Source organism: Oncorhynchus clarkii, chromosome 21 (assembly GCF_045791955.1).
Source record: "Oncorhynchus clarkii lewisi isolate Uvic-CL-2024 chromosome 21, UVic_Ocla_1.0, whole genome shotgun sequence".
NCBI lineage: Eukaryota > Metazoa > Chordata > Actinopteri > Salmoniformes > Salmonidae > Oncorhynchus > Oncorhynchus clarkii.
The window spans coordinates 42391062-42418305 of NC_092167.1; the positions used below are offsets into that span (position 1 = coordinate 42391062).

The following is a 27244-nucleotide window of genomic DNA, read 5'->3' on the forward strand; positions in this document are numbered from 1 at the left end:
GCACCTTTGGCAGTGATTACAGCCTCGAGTCTTCTTGGGTATGACGCTACAAGCTTGGAACATCTGTATTTGGGGAGTTTCTCCCACTCTTCTCAGCAGATCATCTCAATCTTTGTCAGGTTGGATGGGGAGCGTTGCTGCACAGCTATTTTCAGGTCTCTCCAGAGATGTTCGATCAGGTTCAGGCTCTGGCTGGGCCACTGAAGGACATTCAGAGACTTGTCCCAAAGCCACTCCTGCATTGTCTTGGCTGTGTGATTAGGGTCATTGTCTTGTTGGAAGGTGAACCTTCACCCCAGTCTGAGGTACTGAGCGCTCTAGAGCAGGTTTTCATCAAGGATCTCTCTGTACTTTGCTCCGTTCATCTTTGCCTCGATCCTGAGAAGTCTCCCAGTCCCTGTCACAACATGATGCTGCCACCACCATAGGGATGGTGCCAGGTTTCTTCCAGATGTGACACTTTGCATTCAGAGCAAAGAGTTTAAACTTGGTTTCATCAGACCAGCGAATCTTGTTTCTCATGGTCAAAGAGTCTTTAGTTGCCTTTTGGGAAAACTCCAAGCGAGTTTTCATTTGTCTTTTACTGAGGAGTGGCTTCCATCTGGTCACTCTACCATAAAGGCCTGATTGGTGGAGTGCTGCAGAGATGGTTGTCCTTCTGGACGGTTCTCCCATCTCCACAGAGGACATCTGAGAGCTCTGTCAGAGTGACCATCGGGTACTTGGTCACCTCCCTGACTCCCCCGATTCCTCAGTTTAGTCGGGCGGCCAGCTCTAGGAAGAGTCTTGGTGGTTGCAAACTTCTTCCATTTAATAATGATGGAGGCCACTGTGTTCTTGGGGACCTTCAATGCTGCAGAAATGTTTTGGTACCCTTCCCAGATCTGTGCCTCAACACATCCTGTCTCTGTGCTCTAAGAACAATACCTTTGACCTCATGGCTTGGTTTTTGCTCTTACATGCACTGTCAACTGTGGAACCTTATATAGACAGGTGTGTGTCTTTCCAAATCATGTCCAATCAATTGAATTTTACACAGGTGGACCCCAATCAAGTATTAGAAACATCTCAAGGATGATCAATCGAAACAGGATGCAGCTGAGCTCAATGTCGAGTCTCATAGCAAAGGGTCTGAATACTTATGTAGATAAAGTATATATATATTTTTGTTATATATATTTTTTACAAACGTTTAAAAACTGTTTTTGATTTGTCATTATGGGATATTGTGTGTAGATTGAGTATTTATTTTGTAATAAGGCTGTAACGTAACAAAATGTGGGAAAAGTCAAGGGGTCTGAATACTTTCCGAAGGCCCGGTACATCAACGAATTGGCGAGGGCTCTAGAACAGTCTGCAGCATCTGGCCTCATGGTATTCCAAATAATAGTAGCTAGTAATAGTAATAGTTGCCAGGACCACAAATACAAATTCCATCTAGACATCGTTGTCCTAGAGCACCCAAAAAAACGATACATACCTCGGCCTAAACATCAGAGCCATGGGTAACTACCACAAAGCTGTGAACGGTCTGAGAGACCAGGCAAGAAAAGCATTCTATGCCATCAAAAGGAACATAGAAAAAAAAAAAAATCGACATAACAATTAGGATCTAGCTAAAAAAATACTTGAATCAGTTATAGAACCCATTTCCCTTTATGGTTGTGAGGTCTGGGGTCCGCTCACCAACCAAGAATTCACAAAATAGAACTAACACGAAATTGAGACTCTGCATGCAGATTTCTGCAACAACAAAAAAATCCTCTGTGTACAACGTAAAACACACGAAATAATGCATTCAGAGGAGAATTAGGCCAATGCCCATTATCAAAACACTTTTAAAGAACTGTTAAATTCTACAACCACCAAAAAGGAAGGGATTCCCAAACCTTCCATAACAAAGCCATCACCTACAGAGAGATGAATCTGGAGAAGAGTCCCCTAGGCAAGCTGGTCCTGGGGCTCTGTTCACAAACACAAACAGACCCCACAAAGCCCCAGGACAGCAACACAGTTAGACCCAACCAAATCATGAGAAAACAAAAAGATAATTACTTGACACAATGGAAAGAATTAACAAAAGAACTGAGCAAACTAGAATGCTATTTGGCCCTACAGACAGTACACAGTGGCAGAATATCTGACCACTGTGACTGACCCAAACATAAGGAACACTTTGACTATGTACAGACTCAGTGAGCATAGCCTTGCTATTGAGAAAGGCTGCAGTAGGCAGACCTGACTCTCAAGAGAAGACAGGCTATGTGCACACTGCCCACAAAATGAGGTGGAAACTGAGCTGCACCTAACCTCCTGCCAAATGTGATAACCATATTAGAGACACATACATCCCTCAGATTACACAAATCCACAAAGAACTCTAAAACAAATCAAATGTTGATAAACTCCACTCTACTGGGTGAAATTCCACAGTGTGTCATCACAGCAGCAAGATTTGTGACCTGTTGTCACAAGAAAAGGGCAACCAGTGAAGAACAAAACACCATTGTAAATACAACCTATATTTATGTATTTTCCCTTTTGTACTTTAACTATTTGCACATCATTACAACACTGTATATAGACATAATACGACATTTGAAATGTCTCTATTCCTTAGTAACTGTGTGTAGTGTTTACTGTTCATTTTTGTTTATTTAACTTTTGTTTATTATATATTTCACATGCTTTGGCAATGTAAACATATGTTTCCCATGACAATAAAGCCCCTTGAACTGAATTGAAAGGAGGGAGGGGGGAAGGAGGGAGGGGGAGGAGAGGGAGAGAGAGAGAGAGAGGCAGAAAGAGAATGAGAAAGTGAGCGATGGAGAGAGGGTGAGAGGGAGGGTGAGAGGGAGGGAGCAAGACAGAGAGGAAGAGAGAGTGAAAGAAGGGAGAGGGAGAGAGAGCAAGACGGAGAGGAAAAGAGAGCAAGATGGAGAGGAAGCGAGAGCGAGCGAGACGGAGAGGAAGAAAGAGCGAGACGGAGAGAGAGCGAGAGGGAGAGAGATGGACAGGAAGAGAGAGGGAGACAGAGAAAGAGTGAGAGAGGGAGAGAGAGCGCGAGAGCGGGAGAGAGACGGAGAGGAAGAGAGAGCAAGACGGAGAGAGAGGAAGAGAGGGAGACAGAGAAAGAGGGAGAGAGGGAGAGAGAGGGAGAGAGCGTGAGAGCGGGAGGGAGACGGAGAGGAAGAGAGAGCAAGATGGAGAGAGAGGAAGAGAGCGAGGCGGAGAGAGAGGAAGAGAGAGCGAGGCGGAGAGAGCGAGAGAGCAAGAGGGAGAGCGAGAGAGAGAGAGGGAGAGAGGGAGGGAGGGAGCGAGAGGAAGAACGAAGAGAGAGCGAGATCGAGGGAGAGGAAAAGCGGAAGGTAGATGGAGAAGAAGAGAGAGCGAGAGGGAGAGAGAGAGCGAGGGAAAGAGAGAGAGGGAGGGAGAGCGAGAGAGAGAGCGAGCGAGACGGAGAGAGAGCGAGCGAGACGGAGAGAGAGCGAGCGAGACGGAGAGAGAGCGAGCGAGACGGAGAGAGAGCGAGCGAGACGGAGAGAGAGCGAGCGAGACGGAGGGAGAGAGAGCGAGACGGAGAGAGAGAGAGCGAGACGGAGAGAGAGCGAGACGGAGAGAGAGCAAGACGGAGAGAGAGCAAGATGGAGAGAGAGCGAGATGGAGCGAGAGAGCGAGATGGAGCGGGAGAGCAAGACGGAGAGGGAGAGAAAGCGAGAGGAAGAGAGAGCGAGAGGGAGAGTGATGGAGAGCGATAGGGAACGAGAGCGAGGGGGATGAGAGAGAGGGGAGGGAGAGGGAAAGGGAGCGAGAGAGAGTGAGAGCAAGAGGGAGCGAGCGAGCGAGACGGAGACAGAGCGAGCGAGACGGAGAGAGAGCGAGCGAGACGGAGAGAGAGCGAGACGGAGAGAGAGCGAGACGGAGAGAGAGCGAGACGGAGAGAGAGCGAGACGGAGAGAGAGCGAGACGGAGAGAGAGCGAGACTTATTCGTGACTGTTGCTACGTAGCCGATGGTTACAATATCAGTTATTCGTGACTGTTGCTACGTGGCCTACAGTTACAATATCAGTTATTCGTGACTGTTGCTACGTGGCCTATGGTTACAATATCAGTTATTCGTGACTGTTGCTACGTGGCCTACGGTTACAATATCAGTTATTCGTGACTGTTGCTACATAGCCTACAGTTACAATATCAGTTATTCGTGACTGTTGCTACGTAGCCTACAGTTACAATATCAGTTATTCGTGACTGTTGCTACGTGGCCTACGGTTACAATATCAGTTATTCGTGACTGTTGCTACGTAGCCTACAGTTACAATATCAGTTATTCGTGACTGTTGCTACATAGCCTACGGTTACAATATCAGTTATATGTGACTGTTGCTACGTAGCCTACGGTTACAATATCAGTTATTCGTGACTGTTGCTACGTGGCCTACGGTTACAATATCATTTATATGTGACTGTTGCTACGTGGCCTACGGTTACAATATCAGTTATTCGTGACTGTTGATACGTAGCCTACGGTTACAATATCAGTTATTCATGACTGTTGCTACGTGGCCTACAGTTACAATATCAGTTATTCATGACTGTTTCTAAGTGGCCTACGGTTACAATATCAGTTATTCGTGACTGTTGCTACGTGGCCTACGGTTACAATATCAGTTATTCGTGACTGTTGCTACGTGGCCTACGGTTACAATATCAGTTATATGTGACTGTTGCTACATAGCCTACGGTTACAATATCAGTTATTCGTGACTGTTGCTACGTGGCCTACGGTTACAATATCAGTTATTCGTGACTGTTGCTACGTGGCCTACAGTTACAATATCAGTTATTCGTGACTGTTGCTACGTGGCCTACGGTTACAATATCAGTTATTTGTGACTGTTGCTACGTAGCCTACAGTTACAATATCAGTTATATGTGACTGTTGATACGTAGCCTACGGTTACAATATCAGTTATACGTGACTGTTGATACGTAGCCTACGGTTACAATATCAGTTATACGTGACTGTTGCTACATAGCCTACGATTACAATATCAGTCATTCATGACTGTTGCTACGTGGCCTACAGTTACAATATCAGTTATTCGTGACTGTTGCTACGTGGCCTACGGTTACAATATCAGTTATTCGTGACTGTTGCTACGTGGCCTACGGTTACAATATCAGTTATATGTGACTGTTGATACGTAGCCTACGGTTACAATATCAGTTATTCGTGACTGTTGATACGTAGCCTACGGTTACAATATCAGTTATATGTGACTGTTGATACGTAGCCTACGGTTACAATATCAGTTATTCGTGACTGTTGATACGTAGCCTACGGTTACAATATCAGTTATTCATGACTGTTGCTACGTGGCCTACAGTTACAATATCAGTTATTCATGACTGTTTCTACGTGGCCTACGGTTACAATATCAGTTATTCGTGACTGTTGCTACGTGGCCTACGGTTACAATATCAGTTATTCGTGACTGTTGCTACGTGGCCTACGGTTACAATATCAGTTATATGTGACTGTTGCTACATAGCCTACGGTTACAATATCAGTTATTCGTGACTGTTGCTACGTGGCCTACGGTTACAATATCAGTTATTCGTGACTGTTGCTACGTGGCCTACAGTTACAATATCAGTTATTCGTGACTGTTGCTACGTGGCCTATGGTTACAATATCAGTTATTCGTGACTGTTGCTACGTAGCCTACGGTTACAATATCAGTTATATGTGACTGTTGCTACGTAGCCTAAGGTTACAATATCAGTTATTCGTGACTGTTGCTACATAGCCTACGGTTACAATATCAGTCATTCATGACTGTTGCTACGTGGCCTACAGTTACAATATCAGTCATTCGTGACTGTTGCTACGTGGCCTACAGTTACAATATCAGTTATTCATGACTGTTTCTACGTGGCCTACGGTTACAATATCAGTCATTCGTGACTGTTGCTACGTGGCCTACGGTTACAATATCAGTTATTCGTGACTGTTGCTACGTGGCCTATGGTTACAATATCAGTTATTCGTGACTGTTGCTACGTGGCCTACGGTTACAATATCAGTTATTCGTGACTGTTGCTACGTAGCCGATGGTTACAATATCAGTTATATGTGACTGTTGCTACGTGGCCTACGGTTACAATATCAGTTATTCGTGACTGTTGCTACGTGGCCTACGGTTACAATATCAGTCATTCGTGACTGTTGCTACATAGCCTACGGTTACAATATCAGTTATTCATGACTGTTGATACGTAGCCTACGGTTACAATATCAGTTATTCGTGACTGTTGCTACGTGGCCTACGGTTACAATATCAGTTATTCGTGGCTGTTGCTACGTGGCCTACGGTTACAATATCAGTCATTCGTGACTGTTGCTACATAGCCTACGGTTACAATATCAGTTATTCATGACTGTTGATACGTAGCCTACGGTTACAATATCAGTTATTCGTGACTGTTGCTACGTAGCCGATGGTTAACAGTTGCTGGGATGCTGCTTTTGTCTCTCACTGGTTTTTGTCCAGTTCTCCAAACTTGCTGAGGTAGGGGAAGTTGTTCCTGATGATCTCAAACTCCTCCCTGGAGATGTGACCGTCCCCGTCAGTGTCAAAGTTCTTGAAGACAGACTGTAACCGAGGAAACACACATCACCACAGCATATCAAAACAGAGTACTACGGTTGTCATGACTGAGACTCGTTGTGTATTAATGACAGGGTAGCTGTGAGGATAACGACTATGTTCCAAGCCAATTACATGGCCTCAACAAGTTGTAATTAGCCATCAATTGGATGTGAGTTGAACGAGACTAAATGCTGCGCTCACCATTGAGGACAGCATTCAATCTGTTTAAACCAGGCTAGATGTGAGAATCATAGCGTAACGTACATCCACCATCTTCTCTATGTGTTTGTTGATGACCGCAGGGTCGGCTTTGGGCTTCACCGACGCAGCCCACTCGTCAATCATCGATGGCTGGGGGGCAGGCGCAGGGGAGGAGCCGGAGTTCTGCCAAACCAATGAAAAGACGGGAACATAAATCAATGACTTATAAAGCGGAAATTGTTGTCATTTCAGCAAACATAGTTCTGGGAAGAGAGAGTTCCCAAACGAGAGAGTTCCCCAGAGACTTCCTAGAAGCAATGAAAGTTGAGAACAACAGTGTTCAAGTCACATGATTAGGTTTCCTATAAGCTGTACAATTAGAAATGCGTTTCCTATAAACTATAACAAGAATACGTTGACTTCCTATATGAGTTATAAGAACACATAGAAGAAGTTCAATAAGATATAAGCTGGAAGGACACATTGGCCCCTATTGGCCCCTAGCTCTCACCGCCGGTTTAGCACTGCGTGGCTCTTTCTGTAGAGACAGCTGGTAGATCTCCTCTTCTGTGTGGTACTGGTCCAGAGACACCTGCAAAACATGACAACTTGATGAATATAGCTACTGCATGTGGATACCATGACAACAGAGGAGAGGAGAAGAAGAATGCATTGTTGTTTCCAGAGGATCACAGCTCTCTCTCATATCGAATAAATAATCATGGAAACATTTTCCTTTTAAGGATCATGAATAAACCTAAAGAAATGTATTGATTGGACGAGGAGGCTTAAAGCCTGTTTGGTGAGTTAACATTGGCTCTCCACAGTAAACCGTATTGCCATGGTTTCACAAACGCATTGACTTTTAACTCCATCTTCTAACAGCTATCCAAACGAAGGCTGAAGTTGAATAAACTGTATAAAGCCAGTGAATTATATGATTGAGTATCGACCACTTCTTAGCAAACTTCCACAGGTGTCCTTCAACTCATGACTGTCAACAGAGTCTCTAATAAAAAATTAAAAAATAAAGCACACAGAGCATATTTTTTGCAATAAAAAAATACCCTGTCCACATTCAACCCACCAATTATCATTTTAGTCCATCATAACTTAAATCCTGCTATGTGGCAGCTAATTTTGGGGACCCCCTTCCAATTTAAAATATACTGTACATCATGGGATAATTGCCCCACTGAAATCTTACACCTGGAATTGTTTTTAAATATTCTAGGTGTGTACAGAAATACCTAACCTAACACACTGTGATCCAGAATGTTATCATCACAAAGCGTTCTTATTCAAACACCGCACCCCCTCAACCATCAATAACCAAATTCAAACCAATAGAAATCTATAACCAAAATACAAGCACTAATTATTGGCTAAATGAAATTAAATTTCATCACAAACTTCAATGCTACCAAATTATAAATATAGATTTCAAAATAGCACAACACCTCGTCAAGATCAAAGAATTCAAACAAACGAAGACATGAACAATGTAAAGACGGATCTTAGCCTGGCCAAAGAGACATGGAGCCATTAAAAAACATGGACGGTCAGATGAACTAGAGAATGATCAACACATCCTCCACTGCTCCAATCAGAGCTTTTTATCTCCTGAAATTTGAAGAAAGAATGGATTTGTTGAACTACCAGTTCAGGAGAGAATCTGCATTATTTTAGGAGAAAACGTAGACATATTGCTGCAGATTAAACCCTGGCCTGTCATAATATTAGACACACAATAGCCATGTCATACACATGAGGCCTTGAATATTTCATTTCTCAACTGTTACCTGATTATTATATTTGTGTGTATAATTGTATTTGTTGATATACACTATATATACAAAAGTTTGTGGATTTGCCTATTTCAGCCACACCTGTTGCTGACAGGTCTGAAAACAATTGAGCACACAGCCATGCGATCTCCATAGACAAACATTGACAGGAGAATGGCCCGTACTGAAGAGCTCAGTGACTTTCAAAGTGGCACTGTCATAGGATGCCACCTTTCCAACAAAATCAGTTCGTCAACATTTCTGCCCTGCTAGAGCTGCCCTGGTCAACTTTAAGTGATGTTATCAAGAAGTGGAATCGTCTAGAAGCAACAACAGCTCACTACCAAGTTCCAAACTGCCTCTGAAAGCAAAGTCAGCACAATAACTGTTCGTCAAGAGCTTCATGAAATGGTTTCCATGGCCGAGCAGCCGCACACAAGCCTAAGATCACCATGTGCAATGCCAAGCGTTGGCTGGAGTGGTGTAAATCTCGCTGCCATTGGACTCTGGACCAGTGGAAACACGTTCTCTGGAGTGATGATTCACGCTTCACATCTGGCAGTCCGACAGATGAATCTGGGTTTGGCGGATGCCAGGAGAACGCTACCTGCCCGAATGCATAGTGCCAACTGTGAAGTTTGGGGGAGGAGGAATAATGGTCTGGGGCTGTTTTTCATGGGTCAGGCTAGGCCCTTTAGTTCCAGTCAAGGAAAATATAAACGCTACAGCATACAATGACATTCTAGACTATTCTAGTTATTAAGATCTAGTATTCTAGTTTGGTGAAGGCCCTTTCCTGTTTCAGCATGAAAACGCCCCCGTGCACAAAGCGAGGTCCATACAGAAATGGTTTGTCAAGATCGGTGTGGAAGAGCTTGACTGGCCTGCACAGAGCCCTGACCTCAACCCCACAGAACACCTCGAGGATGAATTGGATCGCCGACTGCGAGCCAAGCCTAATCGCCCAACATCAGTGCCCGACCTCACTAATGCTCTTGTGGCTGAATGGAAGCAAGTCCACGCAGCAATGTTCCAACATCTAGTGGAAAGCCTTCCCAGAAGAGTGGAGGCTGTTATAGCAGCAAAGGGTGGACCAACTCCATATTAATGCCCAGGATTTTGGAATGTGATGTTTGACGAGCAGGTACAAAACATTCAAGAACACCTCCTCTTTCCATGACATAGACTGACCAGGTGAACAAGATGTCACTTGTTAAATCCACTTCAATCAGTGTAGATAAAGGGGAGGAGACAGGTTAAATATGTATTTTTAAGCCTTGAGACATGGATTGTGTATGTGTGCCATTCAGAAGGTGAATGGGCAAGACAACAGATGTAAATACCTTTGAACGGGGTATGGTACTAGGTACCAGGCGCACCGGTTTGTGTCAAGAACTGCAACACTGCTGGGTTTTTCACGCTCAACAGTTTCCCGTGTGTATCAAGAATGGTCCACCACCCAAAGGACATCCAGCCAACTTGACACAACAGTGGGAAGCATTGGAGTCAACATGGGCCAGCATCCCTGTGGAACACTTTCAACACCATGTGGAGTCCATGCCCTGACAAATTGAGGCTGTTCTGAGGGGCAGGGGGGGTGCAACTCAAACAGCACCTGGCGGTATCGATCTCCCTCTAGATAACCGGGCTAATAAAGGCACCTGACAGGAAATCAACCTTTACATATCCCAATAGGAAGTGGGTGATAGGGGAGGTTGAATCATGAATGGCAATTAAGAATGTGTGTGTGTGTGTGTGTGTGCGTGCGCGCGAGCGAGAGAGAGAGACAGAGAGAGAGAAAGTCTACCCACAGACGTCAGCTCAATGTCTAGATTTGATTTACATTTGGTTGAGTTGTCAACTAACGTGAATTCAACACTAATGTCACCATGTCATTGGATTTAGGTTAAGTGCTAGGTGAAAAAAAAACACTAAATTCCCTTATGTTATGACACGTTGTTTTGGATGTTGAATTTTAATGGAAACAATGTTGATTCAACCAGTTTTTGCCCACTGGGTAGCTGAAAACCAGAAATAGAGAATAGTTTTTCACTGTGCAAGCCAGAGTGCAGTACACCTTTGGATCTTGGCCAGAAGAACACACAGGAATCATGAGAGTATTCACTATCACTTTTCACTGGAATGGAAATGACATAGCAATATCACAGTCTAACGGTGTAAAATAAGCATTATCAGAGGAACAGAAGTGGGAATACATTTGAATAGCAGAAATCTGAATGCCCTTTCGAGGTAGTCATTAGCTATTTCCCAGTGGAACCTATTGGAATTTGCAATTCCTATTAGGCCATCAAGCTCCCTCTCCATCCTTGCACTCCCAACAGGTCACTTTCAATATATTCCCTAATTTTGAGTGACAGTCCTCCTCTTAGCCACACGCCATCATTGATTCCATTCATTTGTGGTAGATTACTGTATGTATATATATATATATATATATATATATATATATATATATATATATCTCACACACACACACATATATATATATATATCTCACACACACACACACACACACACACACACACACACACATATATATATATATATATATATATATATATATATAAAATACGTTCTTAACTGCCAATTAAGCTCCAACCTCTCTCTCATTAACATTTTCTTGGAAGTCCTTAACTGAAGGTAATTCCTGCATACAAAACCATATTATTTCATTGTCAATTATGCATATTCTTGTATGTTCTCTAGTTCACCATGGTAATAGATAATTGCCAGAGGTGGCAAGGCAGCGCAAACAGATCTGGGACCAGGCTATGTGACACTAACCGTAAGTAGGTTAAGTAGGTCTGTGTTGGCATCGATGCTGGGTGGCGTGGTCTGGATCAGAGCCAACTCCTGGAGGATAACATACAGCTGTTGGCTCTTGGCCAGGTTGACCCTGCTCTTGCCCGGGTCGGCCCAGTCGGACAGCGCCACGTGCACGGCGATCAGGTCCTTGAGGTGCACGCCCAGGATAGGAAAACGGAAGCCTGTGCAGTCGGAGAAGCGACGCCGGTACTGGCTGTAGTTGCCGCACGACGTCACCAGTTCGATCAGGCTGTTGAACACCTGAGGGGATGGATGGATGAAGGAGGGAGGAAGGGTGAAGGAGAAGAGGAAGAGGATTGGGCATATGTGGGTTAATGTGTTTCTAAATCCTTTCTGTTTTCAGATAGTAATAGTGGTGGTAACACCAGGTTGTTTGTAAAGCGATAGCATGGAGTGTAGATAAGGCATGAGATGTTAGTTCACCTTGTTGGTCTCGTTGCTGATGTGTGATTGGGTGTCTTTGAGGCGAGATATAGAGCTGTTACTGAGCCCCCCCACCACGGCCATCAGAGTGTTGAAGTTCTGAAGCTGGAGCAGTTTCTACGGGAGAGAGATGAGAAGATGGAGAGAGATGTAGTCTTACCCCTCCTACTTTCCTTAGTTTGCTACTGTACCTGAATTCCACATGATTAACTAGCCTAGACCTACCTGAACACCTACCTGAATTCCACATGATTAACTAGCCTAGACCTACCTGAACACCTACCTGAACTCCACATGATTAACTAGCCTAGACCTACCTGAATTCCACATGATTAACTAGCCTAGACCTACCTGAATTCCACATGATTAACTAGCCTAGACCTACCTGAATTCCACATGATTAACTAGCCTAGACCTACCTGAATGCCACATGATTAACTAGCCTAGACCTACCTGAATTCCACATGATTAACTAGCCTAGACCTACCTGAATTCCACATGATTAACTAGCCTAGACCTACCTGAATTCCACATGATTAACTAGCCTAGACCTACCTGAATTCCACATGATTAACTAGCCTAGACCTACCTGAATTCCACATGATTAACTAGCCTAGACCTACCTGAATTCCACATGATTAACTAGCCTAGACCTACCTGAATTCCACATGATTAACTAGCCTAGACCTACCTGAATTCCACATGATTAACTAGCCTAGACCTACCTGAATTCCACATGATTAACTAGCCTAGACCTACCTGAACACCTACCTGAACTCCAAATGATTAACTAGCCTAGACCTACCTGAACTCCAAATGATTAACTAGCCTAGACCTACCTGAACTCCAAATGATTAACTAGCCTAGACCTACCTGAACACCTACCTGAACTCCAAATGATTAACTAGCCTAGACCTACCTGAACTCCAAATGATGAACTAGCCTAGACCTACCTGAACTCCAAATGATTAACTAGCCTAGACCTACTTGAACTCAAAATGATTAACTAGCCTAGACCTACCTGAACACCTACCTGAACTCCAAGTGATTAACAGACAGAAAAATGTAAACATTCAGAGAGACAGACATGCGGCACTGTGTGAGAGAAACATCAAGAGAGAGAGATATGGGGAAAAAAGAGAAGTATAGGTGTAAGAGCCAGTGACAACAAGGATTTAAGAGAGACTGAGGAGGAGAAGTGGGATAAAGATTGATAAGGAGCCAGGAGAAGAAGAGAGAGAGAGAGACTGAGGAGGAGAAGTGGGATAAAGATTGATAAGGAGCCAGGAGAAGAAGAGAGAGAGAGAGACTGAGGAGGAGAAGTGGGAGAAAGATTGATAAGGAGCCAGGAGAAGAAGAGAGAGAGAGAGACTGAGGAGGAGAAGTGGGAGAACGATTGATAAGGAGCCAGGAGAAGAAGAGAGAGAGAGAGACTGAGGAGGAGAAGTGGGATAAAGATTGATAAGGAGCCAGGAGAAGAAGAGAGAGAGAGAGACTGAGGAGGAGAAGTGGGAGAAAGATTGATAAGGAGCCAGGAGAAGAAGAGAGAGAGAGAGACTGAGGAGGAGAAGTGGGAGAGCGATTGATAAGGAGCCAGGAGAAGAAGAGAGAGAGAGAGAAATCAGAGGGAGAGGGGAGTGGATAGACACAACAAAAATCCTGGGAAGGTCACACACACACACACACACACACACACACACAGAGAGAGAAGCAATAAGAGGCACTCCTTGGCTACACTAGAATATTGCAGGGTCCTGTCTAATAATACCATTGAAACAGTAGGCAGAGCAGCACACATTCTAATCATTGTGTCACCGTTACAGTAGTACTTTGTGAATGGAGCTCCGTAGGGGCAAAGCCTTGCCCTTCAGCCCACATGACATCCAGTGAAAATCAATGGTGTCGCAGCTGTTTGGAAGGACTGCCAGCGGGCATTATTTGGTTAAGCTCAAATACCCGCCCGGTCGCTCCAATCAATGGGCAAAGCTCTGTGGTAGCCTTTCAGGCTGGAGGCTCTACTAAACTGCTGTATAAAGACCGACTAACAGTGACACTGACTAACAGTGACAGGTATCAATAGCACAGGGAATATCAGCGTCCCTTGTCGATATGCCGAAGCGTTCCACTGTGTGACATAAGTGATGTTCTGCATTAAAGATGTGTGTGTGAGGCATTGTAACAAACAACTTAATGACTGGCATATACAATATCTGATGTACAGTGAGGCAAAAAAAGTATTTAGTCAGCCACCAATTGTGCAAGTTCTCCCACTTAAAAAGATGAGAGAGGCCTGAAATTTTCATCATAGGTACACTTCAACTATGACAGTCAAAATAAGAGAAAACAATTGAATTTCTTTGCAAATTATGGTGGAAAATTAGTATTTGGTCAATAACAAAAGTTTATCTCAATAATTTGTTATATACCCTTTGTAGGCAATGACAGAGGTCAAACGTTTTCACACACTGTTGCTGGTATTTTGACCCATTCCTCCATGCAGATCTCCTCTAGAGTTTTGGGGCTGTTGCTGGGCAACACGGACTTTCAACTTCCTCCAAAGATTTTCTATGGGGTTGAGATTTGGAGACTGGCTAGGCCACTCCAGGACCTTGAAATGCTTCTTACAAAGCCACTCCTTCATTGCCCGGGCGGTGTGTTTGTGTTCATTGTCATGCTGAAAGACCCAGCCACGTTTCATCTTCAATGCCCTTGCTGATGGAAGGAGGTTTTCACTCAAAATCTCAAGATACATGGCCCCATTCATTCTTTCCTTTACACGGATCAGTCGTCCTGGTCCCTTTGCAGAAAAACAGCCCCGAAGCATGATGTTTCCACCCCCATGTTTCACAGTAGGTATGGTGTTCTTTGGATGCAACTCAGCAGTCTTTGTCCTCCAAACACGACGAGTTGAGTTTTTACCAAAAAGTTATATTTTGGTTTCATCTGACCATATGACATTCTCCCAATCTTCTTCTGGATCATCCAAATGCTCTCTAGCAAACTTCAGACGGGCCTGGACATGTACTGACTTAAGCAGGGGGACACGTCTGGCACTGCAGGATTTGAGTCCCTGGCGGCGTAGTGTGTTACTGATGGTAGGTTTTGTTACTTTGGTCCCAGCTCTCTGCAGGTCATTCACTAGGTCCCCCTGTGTGGTTCTGGGATTTTTGCTCACCGTTCTTGTGATCATTTTGACCCCACGGGGTGAGATCTTGCGTGGAGCCCCAGATCGAGGGAGATTATCAGTGGTCTTCTATGTCTTCCATTTCCTAATAATTGCTCCCACAGTTGATTTCTTCAAACCAAGCTGCTTACCTATTGCAGATTCAGTCACCCCAGCCTGGTGCTGGTCTACAATTTTGTTTCTGGTGTCCTTTGACAGCTCTTTGGTCTTGACCATAGTGGAGTTTGGAGTGTGACTGTTTGAGGTTGTGGACAGGTGTCTTTTATACTGATAACAAGTTCAAACAGGTGCCATTAATACAGGTAACGAGTGGAGAACAGAGGAGCCTCTTAAAGAAGAAGTTACAGGTCTGTGAGAGCCAGAAATCTTGCTTGTTTGTAGGTGACCAAATACTTATTTTCCACCATAATTTGCAAATAAATTAATTAAAAATGTGATTTTCTGGATTTTTTTTTCTCATTTTGTCTAGTTGAAGTGTACCTATGATGAAAATTACAGGCCTCTCATCTTTTTAAGTGGGAGAACTTGCACAATTGGTGGCTGACTAAATACTTTTTTGCCCCACTGTATGATGGGAACTACAGGCAAGCAATATGTTGACAAACAAAAAGGGATGTATGGGAAAAAGCCAACGGATAATGATGAGACGTTACGGGAGAGAGAAGAGAGAAAATAAGGGCAAGAAAGACTCCAGAGAAAATTAGCTAATTCAGACGAAACCCGGAATAAATCAGAAGATAGATGAATAGAGGAATACTGCTGTGGTAGGGAGGATATGCAGAGTGACAGAGGAGGGAGGGTGTGAAAGGAGAGCGAGGAAGCAGGAAGGAGGTAACCCTTCCCTGGGGTCTATTGGAGTGGGATCACAGCTTTGGAAAATACTCCCACCCAACTTTTAGGTGGGTATTTATATATATATATATCTTATTTTTTTCTCACTATTCCAAATAACTGAGAGAGAGAATTCTTTGATCCTTGAATATTTCGGAAGGCAAAGTGTTTTATTTAGCAAACTCAGTCGGGGTGCTAAACTAGCTAGCGAGCACCCAGCTGGGATATTTGAGCTTGGGCATATTTGGCAGAGAAGGGTTGAGAAAGGGGTGTGGGGGGTGGGGGGGGTGAGCCTACTGTGGCGTCAGTGAATAAATCATGAAGAGTTGGTTTTGGAGAGGAGAGAGTGGCGTTGGGGGATGAGGGAGGCACACTCCAAACATTCTTCTAAACTTTCTTCTCTAACAAATCCAAATATAGCCTCCCGTCTGGTAGTAGCAGTACTGTGAAAATAACACTACTGGTAAGCACACTTGGATGAGTTCTGTTAGGAATAATGGGCAATAATTGTCTACGAACACCGTTCATAACAATCGAAGCGTAACCACCGGTTTTGTGTAAGGGTAGTTTGGCATCTCCCTCCCTGTCCTCCCTATCCCTCTCCATGACAGAACTCCTCTCTCATCTCAACCCTTGAGGCTTTACTACGATCCATGTCACTGCTTTAAGTGGCCCAGGAACCAACCCCTTACCCTAACCATAACCAAGTGGGATTATTTGTCTGAATTGAACCAGTCACATGACTTTCCTACTAACCAGTCACATTTGCTGCGGCCCTGGAGACGGAGCGTCCTAGCTGGGTCCCAGATCTGTTTGTGCTCTTGCCAGCTCCATTGCTGTCATTGTCCAACCAAACATGACAATGCGTGACAAGTAGATGACATAATAGAACAAACAGACTGTCACTCAGACTAATAGGTTCCCTCAGAACAAGACTGAATAATATAAGAAAAAGCCCAATGTGCCACAGCCTACATACCTGAGCCACCCTGATGAAGTGGGAGATGACTGCAGCCCTCTGGGGGGCGGTGGGCTTGCTGAGCACCATCAGCTGGATCCACTGAGACACACTGTTGAAGAGGGTGATGAAGCGCTCCAGGATGGGGTTGTCTACCGTGCAGCCATGCATCACAAAGCTGTGGTAGTCCTGGAACTGGAGGGGGGGGAGTGGGGGGGTAATGTATTCAGCGGGCCTACAGAAGCTGTTAAACTCACATATAAGTCAGCATGTTGAATGACCAATGCAAAAGGCAGTTTGGACAACAAACCAGGGTTCAAAGAGTATGTGTTTTCTTTCAAATACTTTGAGTGTTTCATGGCTCCTGCCTGGAGTGCCAGTTAGATGGGATTTTCACTTTTGGGACTTTCACTTTTTGGACAATTCCATTAGTTCCATTCCACTAGGCAAGCTCAGTCAAGTGCAGGTTTAAGAATCTGAAAGAAAACAAATATTATTTGAACCCAGATCTGGTGGACAGACACACTGCTCCCCACATACCAGTATCTTGCAGAAGGACTTGTACTCCAGGTAGGTGAGGTGTGTGGCAAGCTCGCTGGAGTCCAGGTGGTCAAACAGCAGAGACATCTTCCTCTTCTTAGACATGGATGGCTGCCTCTGGGTCACCTGACGCTTCCACTTGTATGACGGCCTGAGAGGGACAAAAAGCACACAAGGTTACTGTCATATATAAGCCGAGCACACAAAATACAAACCTGGAATCCAAACTTAATAATGCATTGTTTCACTATATTTCTGAAACAGAGCGATATTCAGTTTTGCATCCCAGGCTAACAAAATACAGCATGCTGAATCAAGTCTCCGCAATGAAACTAGGAAGAAAGAAGACACCACAGAAGATGCAAGAGAAGAAATACAACTGTTTATGAAACTCTGCTGTCCCATGAAAGCACACCATAGCAATAGATATACCCTAATGACCAACTAGGGATACCAGGGTCACAGACAGACAGATGACCCGTAAAGAAAATAGGCCTGGGAACATAGGCACTGAACGTCCTGCTGTTTTATAAACCTTCGTCTGTTTTAATGCGGTTTTGTTTTTTAGATCTCCGTTGAGTATTTCTTATACGGCAAAATCACTTTGAAATGTGTGTAACATGGGGACACTTACACACTGGTGGAAGCTGGGGGAGGGAGAAATTACAGTAGAAAGGGGACACACTTCATAGACACAAACACTTTAGTGAAGTGTAAAGTGGGGACACGTACACGCTGTCGATGTCGATGAGCTGACTCTGGCGCTCGTTCCCCTCAGTGGTCAAGAGGTCCTTGAGGTCTTTGATCTGCTCTGCCAGCTCTGGGTTTAGATTGAACTCCGCTGGGAACTCACTGATCCAGTACCTAGAGAGAGGGAGAGAGGGAGAGAGGGAGGGAAGGGAAAGAGAGAAACACAGAGACATAGTGAGGGAGAGGTAAGCAATTAAGAAACATCCCCAACCTATTAACAAAAGCAATTGTGAACGTGTCTTACTTCACCAAGTGGCAGATTCTTGTCCTGAGCTCAGCAGTGCAGCTGTCCTCCTGTGATCTGATCAACAGTTAAGGTACATAAAACATCTACTAAAACATCCTTTTACAATCAGCACACAACCTGACCATGGCCTGACAACAAAAGACGTCATCGCAACCAGTTTTGCCCGCTAGGAACATTCCATCCATTTTACCCTTTCCATTCCATTCACTGGCACCTTAAAGAGTATCTGTTGATCTTACAGTAGCTGACAAGACGTGATAAGCCGTAAGCAGGTGCCTAATGGTGGGACGGCAGGGTAGCCTAGAGGTTAGAGCGCTGGACTAGTAACCGGAAGGTTGCAAGTTCAACTCCCCAAGCTGACAAATCTGTCGTTCTGCCACTGTTCCTAGGCCGTCATTGAAAATAAGAATTTGTTCTTAACTGACTTGCCTAGTTAAATAAAGGTAAAATAAAAATGGTGAAGGATACTTGAGCAGTAGTTTCTTTGCCATGTCGGTGGAGGGAAGGTACCAAGGGTGCATCATAAGAAACATACGCACTAGGGAGGGGTCCTTCAAAGTGCCCGTCTCATCTGAAAGAGGACAGACACAGTGCTCATCACTCAACAGCCCCTGTAAGTCCTTTTAGACAAATTTTACAAGTCTTACTGCAAATAAGACAACTAATTCTTATTGATTTGAGACCGACAACATTAGCTACTTCAGGTGGTGCATGGACATATGGGAAACGATATATTATTTATCTTCTTCTCCTTGCAATCTGTTCCTGGAAATGTTATTCTGATTGCACAAAGAGTATATGTTGTTGATTTAGACATTGAGTAGCATGTATATTTGAGTGCTCATGGACAAATAAAGAGACTGACTGACCAAAGGCTTGGATGCATGCTTCCACCAGCTCATCCACCGTCGCAGACTGATCTAAAGATATGGCCTCCATTTTTCTCCTCCTCTCTTCCTTTGGTTTCCCAGTGTTCTTTGTCCTCTACCCTCTCTTCCCAATTCAGGTGCACTCCTGGGCACAAAACAAAGAAGGTGAAGATAGAGAAGATTAAAGGTTTTGGCACAGAAACACATTTCACCCAAGAAATGCAACTCCTGTACAAAGAAATGAGAGCATAGTAAGGAAGCAAAAAACAAATTCAGGGTTTGAATGGTTGCCAGTATGTCGCTCTGATCTAGTTATGCAAGATATCCAGGAAGTATACAGGAAATGTTGACTAAAACAAAACAATGGAATTAGAACAATAACATGTCTGGATACTGATGGATTGTGGTTAGGTTACATTTGAAAACAGCATACTCCAGCAAACCAACAGATCAAGTGACATACAGTATAACTACAATGGTTCAGCATCACTATTCTGACATATTCTAATGAGACCATGTTGCCTATAAAGTATAGTCCTCTCTCTGTGGGTCTAACCCCAAGAAGTTCTGGAAAATGGTTAAAGACCTGAAGAATAAAACCTCCTCCTCACAGCTGCCCATGTCCCTTAAAATTGATGATGTGGTTGTTACTGACAACAAAGCACTTGGCTGAGCTCTTTAACCACCACTTCATTAAGTCAGGATTCCTATTTGGCTCAGACATGCCTCCTTGCCCGTCCAACATTTCCTCATCTCCCACCCCTTCTAATGCGACTATCCCCAATGCTTCTTCCTCTTTTTCCCTGCCCCGCAACAACATTTCTCCTTGCAGGCAGTCACTGAGTCCAAGGTGCTAAAGGAGCTCCTGAAACTTGACCCCCAAAAAAACATCTGTCTTCTTTAACGTTGCTGCCCCTATCATCGCCAAGCCTATCGCCGACCTGTTTAACCTGTCTCTACTTTCTGGGGAGGTTCCCATTGCTTGGAAGGCAAACACGGTTCGTCCTTTATTTTAAAAGAGGGAGATCAATCTGATCCTAATTGTTATAGGCCTATTTCTATTTCGCCCTGTTAATCAAAAGTTTTGGAAAAACTTGTTAATAATCAACTGACTTTCTTGATGTCTATAGAGTTCTCTCTGGTATGCAATATGGTTTCCGCTCAGGTTGTGGATGTGTCACTACAACCTTAAAGGTTCTCAATGATGTCCCCAATGCCCTTGATTCTAATCAATATTGTGCTGCTATTTTTATTGACTTGGCCAAAGCTTTTGATACGGTAGACCATTCCATTCTTGTGGGCCAGCTAAGGAGTATTGTTGTCTCTGAGGGGTCTTTGGCCTGGTTTGCTAACTACCTATCTCAAAGAGTACAGTGTATAAAGTCAGAAAATCTGCTGTCTCATCCACTTTGTATCACCAAGGGAGTACCCCAAGGCTCAATCCTAGGCCCCACGCTCTTCTCAATTTACATCAACAACATAGCTCAGGTAGTAGGAAGCTTTCTCATCCATTTATATGCAGATGATACAGCCTTATACTCAGCTGGCCCCTCCCCGGATATTGTGTGTTAAATGCTCTACAACAAAGCTTTCTTAGTGTCCAACAAGCCTTCTCTACCCTTAACCTTGTTCTGAACACCTCTAAAACAAAGGTAATGTGGTTTGGTAAGAAGAATGCCCCTCTCCTCACAGGCGTGATTACTACCTCTGAGGGTTTAGAGCTTGATGTAGTCATCTCCTCAAGTACTTGGGAGTATGGCTAGATGGTACACTGTCCTTCTCTCAGCACATATCAAATCTGCAGGCTAAAGTTAAATCTAGACTTGGGTTCCTCTATCATAATCGCTCCTCTTTCACCTCAGCTGCCAAACTAACCCTGATTCAGATGACCATCTTTTTCCTCACCATCAGAATCTTAATGATATATCACTGCCAACGTTTTGGCTTGGTGGCCAGAAAAAGTATCTCCAATGATCTATACATAAAGAGTCATTTAAGAAGTCAAATTAGGAAGCACTTTGGCCACCATGTAGACTAGATGTCATAGCCATGCATTTCTGGAACATTTCCAAGCATTTGAGCAAAGATTCAAAATGTATGTACATGCATATCTGGAATACATTTAAAGGCTTTACATGCAGTTGAGCAAAGATGTAAGAAATATACATGTATTTGACATCTTTTTTTACCGTATGGGATGTGACTGATAAAAACCCACAGACAACAAGCAGCTGATACAACTGTCAGTCTTGCAATAACCCCCTTTCACCAGGAAAACCACATCTTATCACTTCCTGAAATAGCATTGCAGTCATTAACTTGCACACAGGGGAAAGAATACAAGGCATGTCAATCATCTCACCCTGTGGTTCCACATTCAGTTTTTTTCTTAGTATGCTATTTTAGTTAGGTACTGCTCAGCGGGATGGCAACAAATCTGCCTGCCTGCCTGCCTGCCTGCCTGCCTGCCTGCCTGCCTGCCTGCCTGCCTGCCTGCCTGCCTGCCTGCCTGCCTGCCTGCCTGCCTGCCTGCCTGCCTGCCTGCCTGCCTGCCTGCCTGCCTGCCTGCCTGCCTGCCTGCCTGCCTGCCTGCCTGCCTGCCTGCCTGCCTGCCTGCCTGCCTGCCTGCCTGCCTGCCTGCCTGCCTGCCTGCCTGCCTGCCTGCCTGCCTGCCTGCCTGCCTGCCTGCCTGCCTGCCTGCCTGCCTGCCTGCCTGCCTGCCTGCCTGCCTGCCTGCCTGCCTGCCTGCCTGCCTGCCTGCCTGCCTGCCTGCCTGCCTGCCTGCCTGCCTGCCTGCCTGCCTGCCTGCCTGCCTGCCTGCCTGCCTGCCTGCCTGCCTGCCTGCCTGCCTGCCTGCCTGCCTGCCTGCCTGCCTGCCTGCCTGCCTGCCTGCCTGCCTGCCTGCCTGCCTGCCTGCCTGCCTGCCTGCCTGCCTGCCTGCCTGCCTGCCTGCCTGCCTGCCTGCCTGCCTGCCTGCCTGCCTGCCTCACACACACACACACACACACACACACACACACACACACACACACACACACACACACACACACACACACACACACACACACACACACACACAGCATTCCATGAGGTCACACTGTTGCCACATTTATGGGTTAATGAAATACAACTTTTGTCACCAGTCAGCAGATAAAATAGGCCCAACTGAACTGTTATTAAGCACAGTGGGCAGATGAGGTTAGAGCATACAGATTTTGGATCTTCATTTAAGACAGTTTGCCTTTTTAGACCACAAATACTACAAGTTTTACTACAAGTTTTACATTTCTTGCATTGCAGGAAAGCTCTCTTGCATCAGGGTGATCAGATTAAGATCCTACATCTGTATGTTCTGGCTCCGGTTCCCAGGAATTCACATTAGCTCTGAGGTTTGATTGCTTTTAGATAGTGTGTATGTATGTGCATTAGGTCTCCACTGCATAGTGGGTAGAGATGGAGGGTTTGTGTGTGTGTTTGTGTGTGTGTGTGTGTGTGTGTATGTTTGTGTGTGCGTGTCATGTTTGTGTGCGTGTCATGTTTGTGTGCGTGTCATGTTTGTGTGCGTGTTTGGACTCTAGCCTGTACCAGCAAAAAGGGTGATCTTTGGTGTATGGTTTGCATAGGAATGGATGATGGCACTGCAGCCGAAGTGTGTGTCACAAAAGAAAGAAGCCTTCTTCCCTTGACTGATTCTGCTGCAGAGAGGTGGGTGGACACACTCAATTACAGGCTTCACAAGCAGTCTTACACAAACATACACAGGGGCTCAGAGCGGGAGAGAGCGAGAGAGAGCGAGTGCGAGAGACCTCAAAGCCCTTAACCATCAGTCAGTGAAATCAGGATGACAGAGGTGCTGCTGCCACACAGTTAGCCCAGTAGTGGGACCCATACATCTATTAAAAACAAGTGAGAGGTAGGCATTTGTCTGAAACTGAAAAGGGGTATTCCCATAGCTAGCTAGCCACAGCAGTCAACTAGCTAGCTAGCCACAGCAGTCAACTAGCTAGCTAGCCACAGCAGTCAACTAGCTAGCTAGCCACAGCAGTCAACTAGCTAGCTGGCTAGCTTTCTAGCACATTCACCATTTTTTTGTAAACAATTAACAAGCTAGTTAGCTACCACAAGTTCGTGTCAAACTGTCAACAGAGTTGCTAGCATACATAAAAATGTGATTTGATTTGACAAGATATTCCAAATAACAGTCTAAAAACCACTTGAGGGCAAATAAATCAGATTTGACCATTCAGACACAAGTCACATGGCCAGGAATGAGATTTGTATCTGACTTCAAACCAAACGTGGCTTAAAAATCCGATTCCATGTGCTTTTTGGTTGGTCAGACTGCAAGAAAAAGAACAGATTCGATTCAGATATGCAAATAAATAGGATTTGAGTCACTTCAAAACTGCCAATGTGAACACGGCTTTAGAGCACGTGCTCCAAAAATAACATGATTTGTTCCTCATACAAGGTCATGTATTGCATTCTTCCCACCCCACACTAAGACATTACACTACATTATTATATGCAAGCAAGCTTTGCTTTTATACTTACAATACCAGTAGGCTTTAACAGCAGGTATATTTCACTGGTCACCCCCAAAGCCAATTCCTCCTCCTTTCCTTCCAGTTCTTTGCTGCCAATGACTGGAACGAACTGCAAAAATCACTGAAGCTGAAGACTCATATCTCCCTAACTAGCTTAAACTTCTTATGGCTGGGGGCAGTGTTGAGTAGCTTGGATGGATAAGGTGCCCAGAGTAAACTGCCTGCTACTCGGGCCCAGTTGTTAATATATGCATATTATTAGATTTGGATAGAAAACACTTTGAAGTTTCTAAAACTGTTTGAACGATGTCTGAGTATAACAGAACTCATATGGCAGGCAAAAACCTGAAAAAAATCCAACCAGAAAGTGGGAAATCTGAGGTTAAGTTTTTCAACTCTTTGCCTATCGAATATATGGGGTCAAATTGCACTTCCTAAGGCTTCCAATAGTTGTCAACATTCTTTAGAACCTTGTTTGATGCTTCTACTGTGAGGAGAGGGGAATGGGAGCTGAATGAGTCAGTGGTCTGGCAGAGTGGCATGAGCTGGTCACGCGCGCACACGTGAGAGTTAGCTTGCGTTCCATTGCATTTCTGAAGACAAAGGAATTCTCCGGTTGGAACATTATTGAAGATTTATGTTAAAAACATCCTAAAGATTGATTCTATACTTCGTTTGACATGTTTCTACGGACTGTAACAGAACTTTTTGACTTTGTCTGGTCTGCGCGTCATGAATTTGGATTACTGGGCTAAACGCACAAATAAAAAGGAGGCATTTCAAACATTTATTGTAGAACTGGGATTCCTGGGAGTGCATTCTGATGAAGATCAAAGGTAAGTGAATATTTATAATGTTATTTCTGACTTCTGTTGACTCCATGTAATAGTATAACTTTGGTCCGTCCCCTCGCCCATACCCGGGCTCGAACCAGGGACCCTCTGCACACATCAACAACTGACACCCACGAAGCATCGTTACCCATCGCTCCACAAACGCCACGGCCGTTGCAGAGCAAGGGGAACCACTACTTCAAGGTCTCAGAGCAAGTGACGTCACCGATTGAAAAGCTATAAGCGCGCACCGCCGCTAACTAAGCTAGCCATTTCACATCCGTTACACTCACCCCCTTTTGACCTCCTCCTTTTCCGCAGCAACCAGTGATCCGGGTCAACAGCATCAATGTAATAGTATAGACTTTACGTCCGTCCCCTCGCCCCGACCTGGGCTCGAACCAGGGACGCTCTGCACACATCAACAGTCACCCTCGAAGCATCGTTACCCATCGCTCCACAAAAGCCGCAGAGCAAGGGGAACAACTACTTCAAGGTCTCAGAACAAGTGACGTCACCGATTGAAACGCTATTAGCGCGCACCACCGCTGACTAGCTAGCCATTTCACATCCTTTACATCCACAACATGGCGGATATCTGTATGGCTTGATTTGTTGTCTGAGCGCTGTACTCAGATTATTGCATGGTGTGCTTTTTCGGTAAAGCTTTTTTGAAATCTGACACAGCGGTTGCATTAAGGAGAAGTGTATCTATAATTCCATGCATAATAGTTGTATCTTTTATCAATGTTTATTCTGAGTATTTCTGTAAATTGATGTGGCTCGCTGCAAAATCACTGGATGTTTTGGAACTACTAAACATAACGCGCCAATGTAAACTCAGATTTTTGTTTATAAATACACTGCTCTAAAAAAATTAAGGGAACACTTAAACAACACAATGTAACTCCAAGTCAATCACACTTCTGTGAAATCAAACTGTCCACTTAGGAAGCAACACTGATTGACAATACATTTCACATGCTGTTGTGCAAATGGAATAGACAACAGGTGGAAATTATAGGCAATTAGCAAGACACCCCCAATAAAATAATGGTTCTGCAGGTGGGGACCACAGACTACTACTGGGTTGGCGCCCCCCCCCCCCCTTGGGTTGTGCCGTGGCGGAGGTCTTTGTGGGCTATACTCAGCCTTGTCTCAGGATGGTAAGTTGGTGGTTGAAGATATCCCTCTAGTGTTGTGGGGGCTGTGCTTTGGCAAAGTGGGTGGGGTTATATCCTTCCTGTTTGGCCCTGTCCGGGGGTGTCCTCGGATGGGGCCACAGTGTCTCCTGACCCCTCCTGTCTCAGCCTCCAGTATTTATGCTGCAGTAGTTTATGTGTCGGGGGGCTAGGGTCAGTTTGTTATATCTGGAGTACTTCTCCTGTCCTATTCGGTGTCCTGTGTGAATCTAAGTGTGCGTTCTCTAATTCTCTCCTTCTCTCTTTCTCTCTCTCGGAGGACCTGAGCCCTAGGACCATGCCCCAGGACTACCTGACATGATGACTCCTTGCTGTCCCCAGTCCACCTGGCTGTGCTGCTGCTCCAGTTTCAACTGACCTGAGCCATAGGACCATGCCCCAGGAATACCTGACATGATGACTCCTTGCTGTCCCCAGTCCACCTGACTGTGCTGCTGCTCCAGTTTCAACTATTCTGCCTTATTATAATTCGACCATGCTGGTCATTTATGAACATTTGAACATCTTGACCATGTTTTGTTATAATCTCCACCCGGCACAGCCAGAAGAAGACTGGCCACCCCACATAGCCTGGTTCCTCTCTAGGTTTCTTCCTAGGTTTTGGCCTTTCTAGGGAGTTTTCCCTAGCCACCGTGCTTCTACACCTGCATTGCTTGCTGTTTGGGGTTTTAGGCTGGGTTTCTGTACAGCACTTTGAGATATCAGCTGATGTCCGAAGGGCTATATAAATAAATTTGATTTGATTTGATTACTTCTCAGTTCCTATGCTTCCTGGCTGATGTTTTGGTCACTTTTGAATGCTGGCAGTGCTTTCACTCTAGTGGTAGCATGAGACGGAGTCTACAACCCACACAAGTGGCTCAGGTAGTGCAGCTCATCCAGGATGGCACATCAATGCGAGCTGTGGCAAGAAGGTTTGCTGTGTCTGTCAGCGTAGTGTCCAGAGCATGTAGTACATCAGGAGACGTGGAGGAGGCCGTAGGAGGGCAACAACCCAGCAGCAGGACCGCTACCTCCGCCTTTGTGCAAGGAGGAGCACTGCCAGAGCCCTTTCAAAATGACCTCCAGCAGGCCACAAATGTGCATGTGTCTGCTCAAACGGTCAGAATCAGACTCCATGAGGTTGAGGGCCCGATGTCCACAGGTGGGGGTTGTGCTTACAGCCCAACACCGTGCAGGACATTTGGCATTTGCCAGAGAACACCAAGATTGGCAAATTCGCCACTGGCGCCCTGTGCTCTTCACAGATGAAAGCAGGTTCACACTGAGCACATGTGACAGACGTGACAGAGTCTGGAGACGCCGTGGAGAACGTTCTGCTACCTGCAACATCCTCCTGCATGACGGGTTTGGCGGTGGGTCAGTCAT

The 27244-nt window shown here is 44.9% G+C and overlaps 1 protein-coding gene across 4 annotated transcripts in view; it reads right to left on the bottom strand.

Annotated features, from left to right (window-relative positions):
• The window catches only part of LOC139379059 (RAS guanyl-releasing protein 2-like), a 66453-nt gene that overhangs the window by 21270 nt on the left and 17939 nt on the right, over positions 1 to 27244 (bottom strand). For all 4 annotated transcript variants that reach the window (XR_011628361.1, XR_011628362.1, XM_071121803.1 and 1 more), the window contains exons 2-12: positions 19295 to 19439; positions 18894 to 18996; positions 18423 to 18479; positions 18161 to 18292; positions 17429 to 17579; positions 16910 to 17083; positions 11916 to 12032; positions 11451 to 11732; positions 7370 to 7450; positions 6922 to 7041; positions 6545 to 6660 (exon numbers count right to left, since the gene is read on the bottom strand). Coding sequence is in view for 2 of the 4 variants with exons in the window: in XM_071121803.1 (XP_070977904.1) it covers positions 6545 to 6660; positions 6922 to 7041; positions 7370 to 7450; positions 11451 to 11732; positions 11916 to 12032; positions 16910 to 17083; positions 17429 to 17579; positions 18161 to 18292; positions 18423 to 18479; positions 18894 to 18996; positions 19295 to 19364 (1403 nt within the window). In the remaining 2 variants the exon portion in view is untranslated. The remainder of the gene's footprint in view (positions 1 to 6544; positions 6661 to 6921; positions 7042 to 7369; positions 7451 to 11450; positions 11733 to 11915; positions 12033 to 16909; positions 17084 to 17428; positions 17580 to 18160; positions 18293 to 18422; positions 18480 to 18893; positions 18997 to 19294; positions 19440 to 27244) is intronic.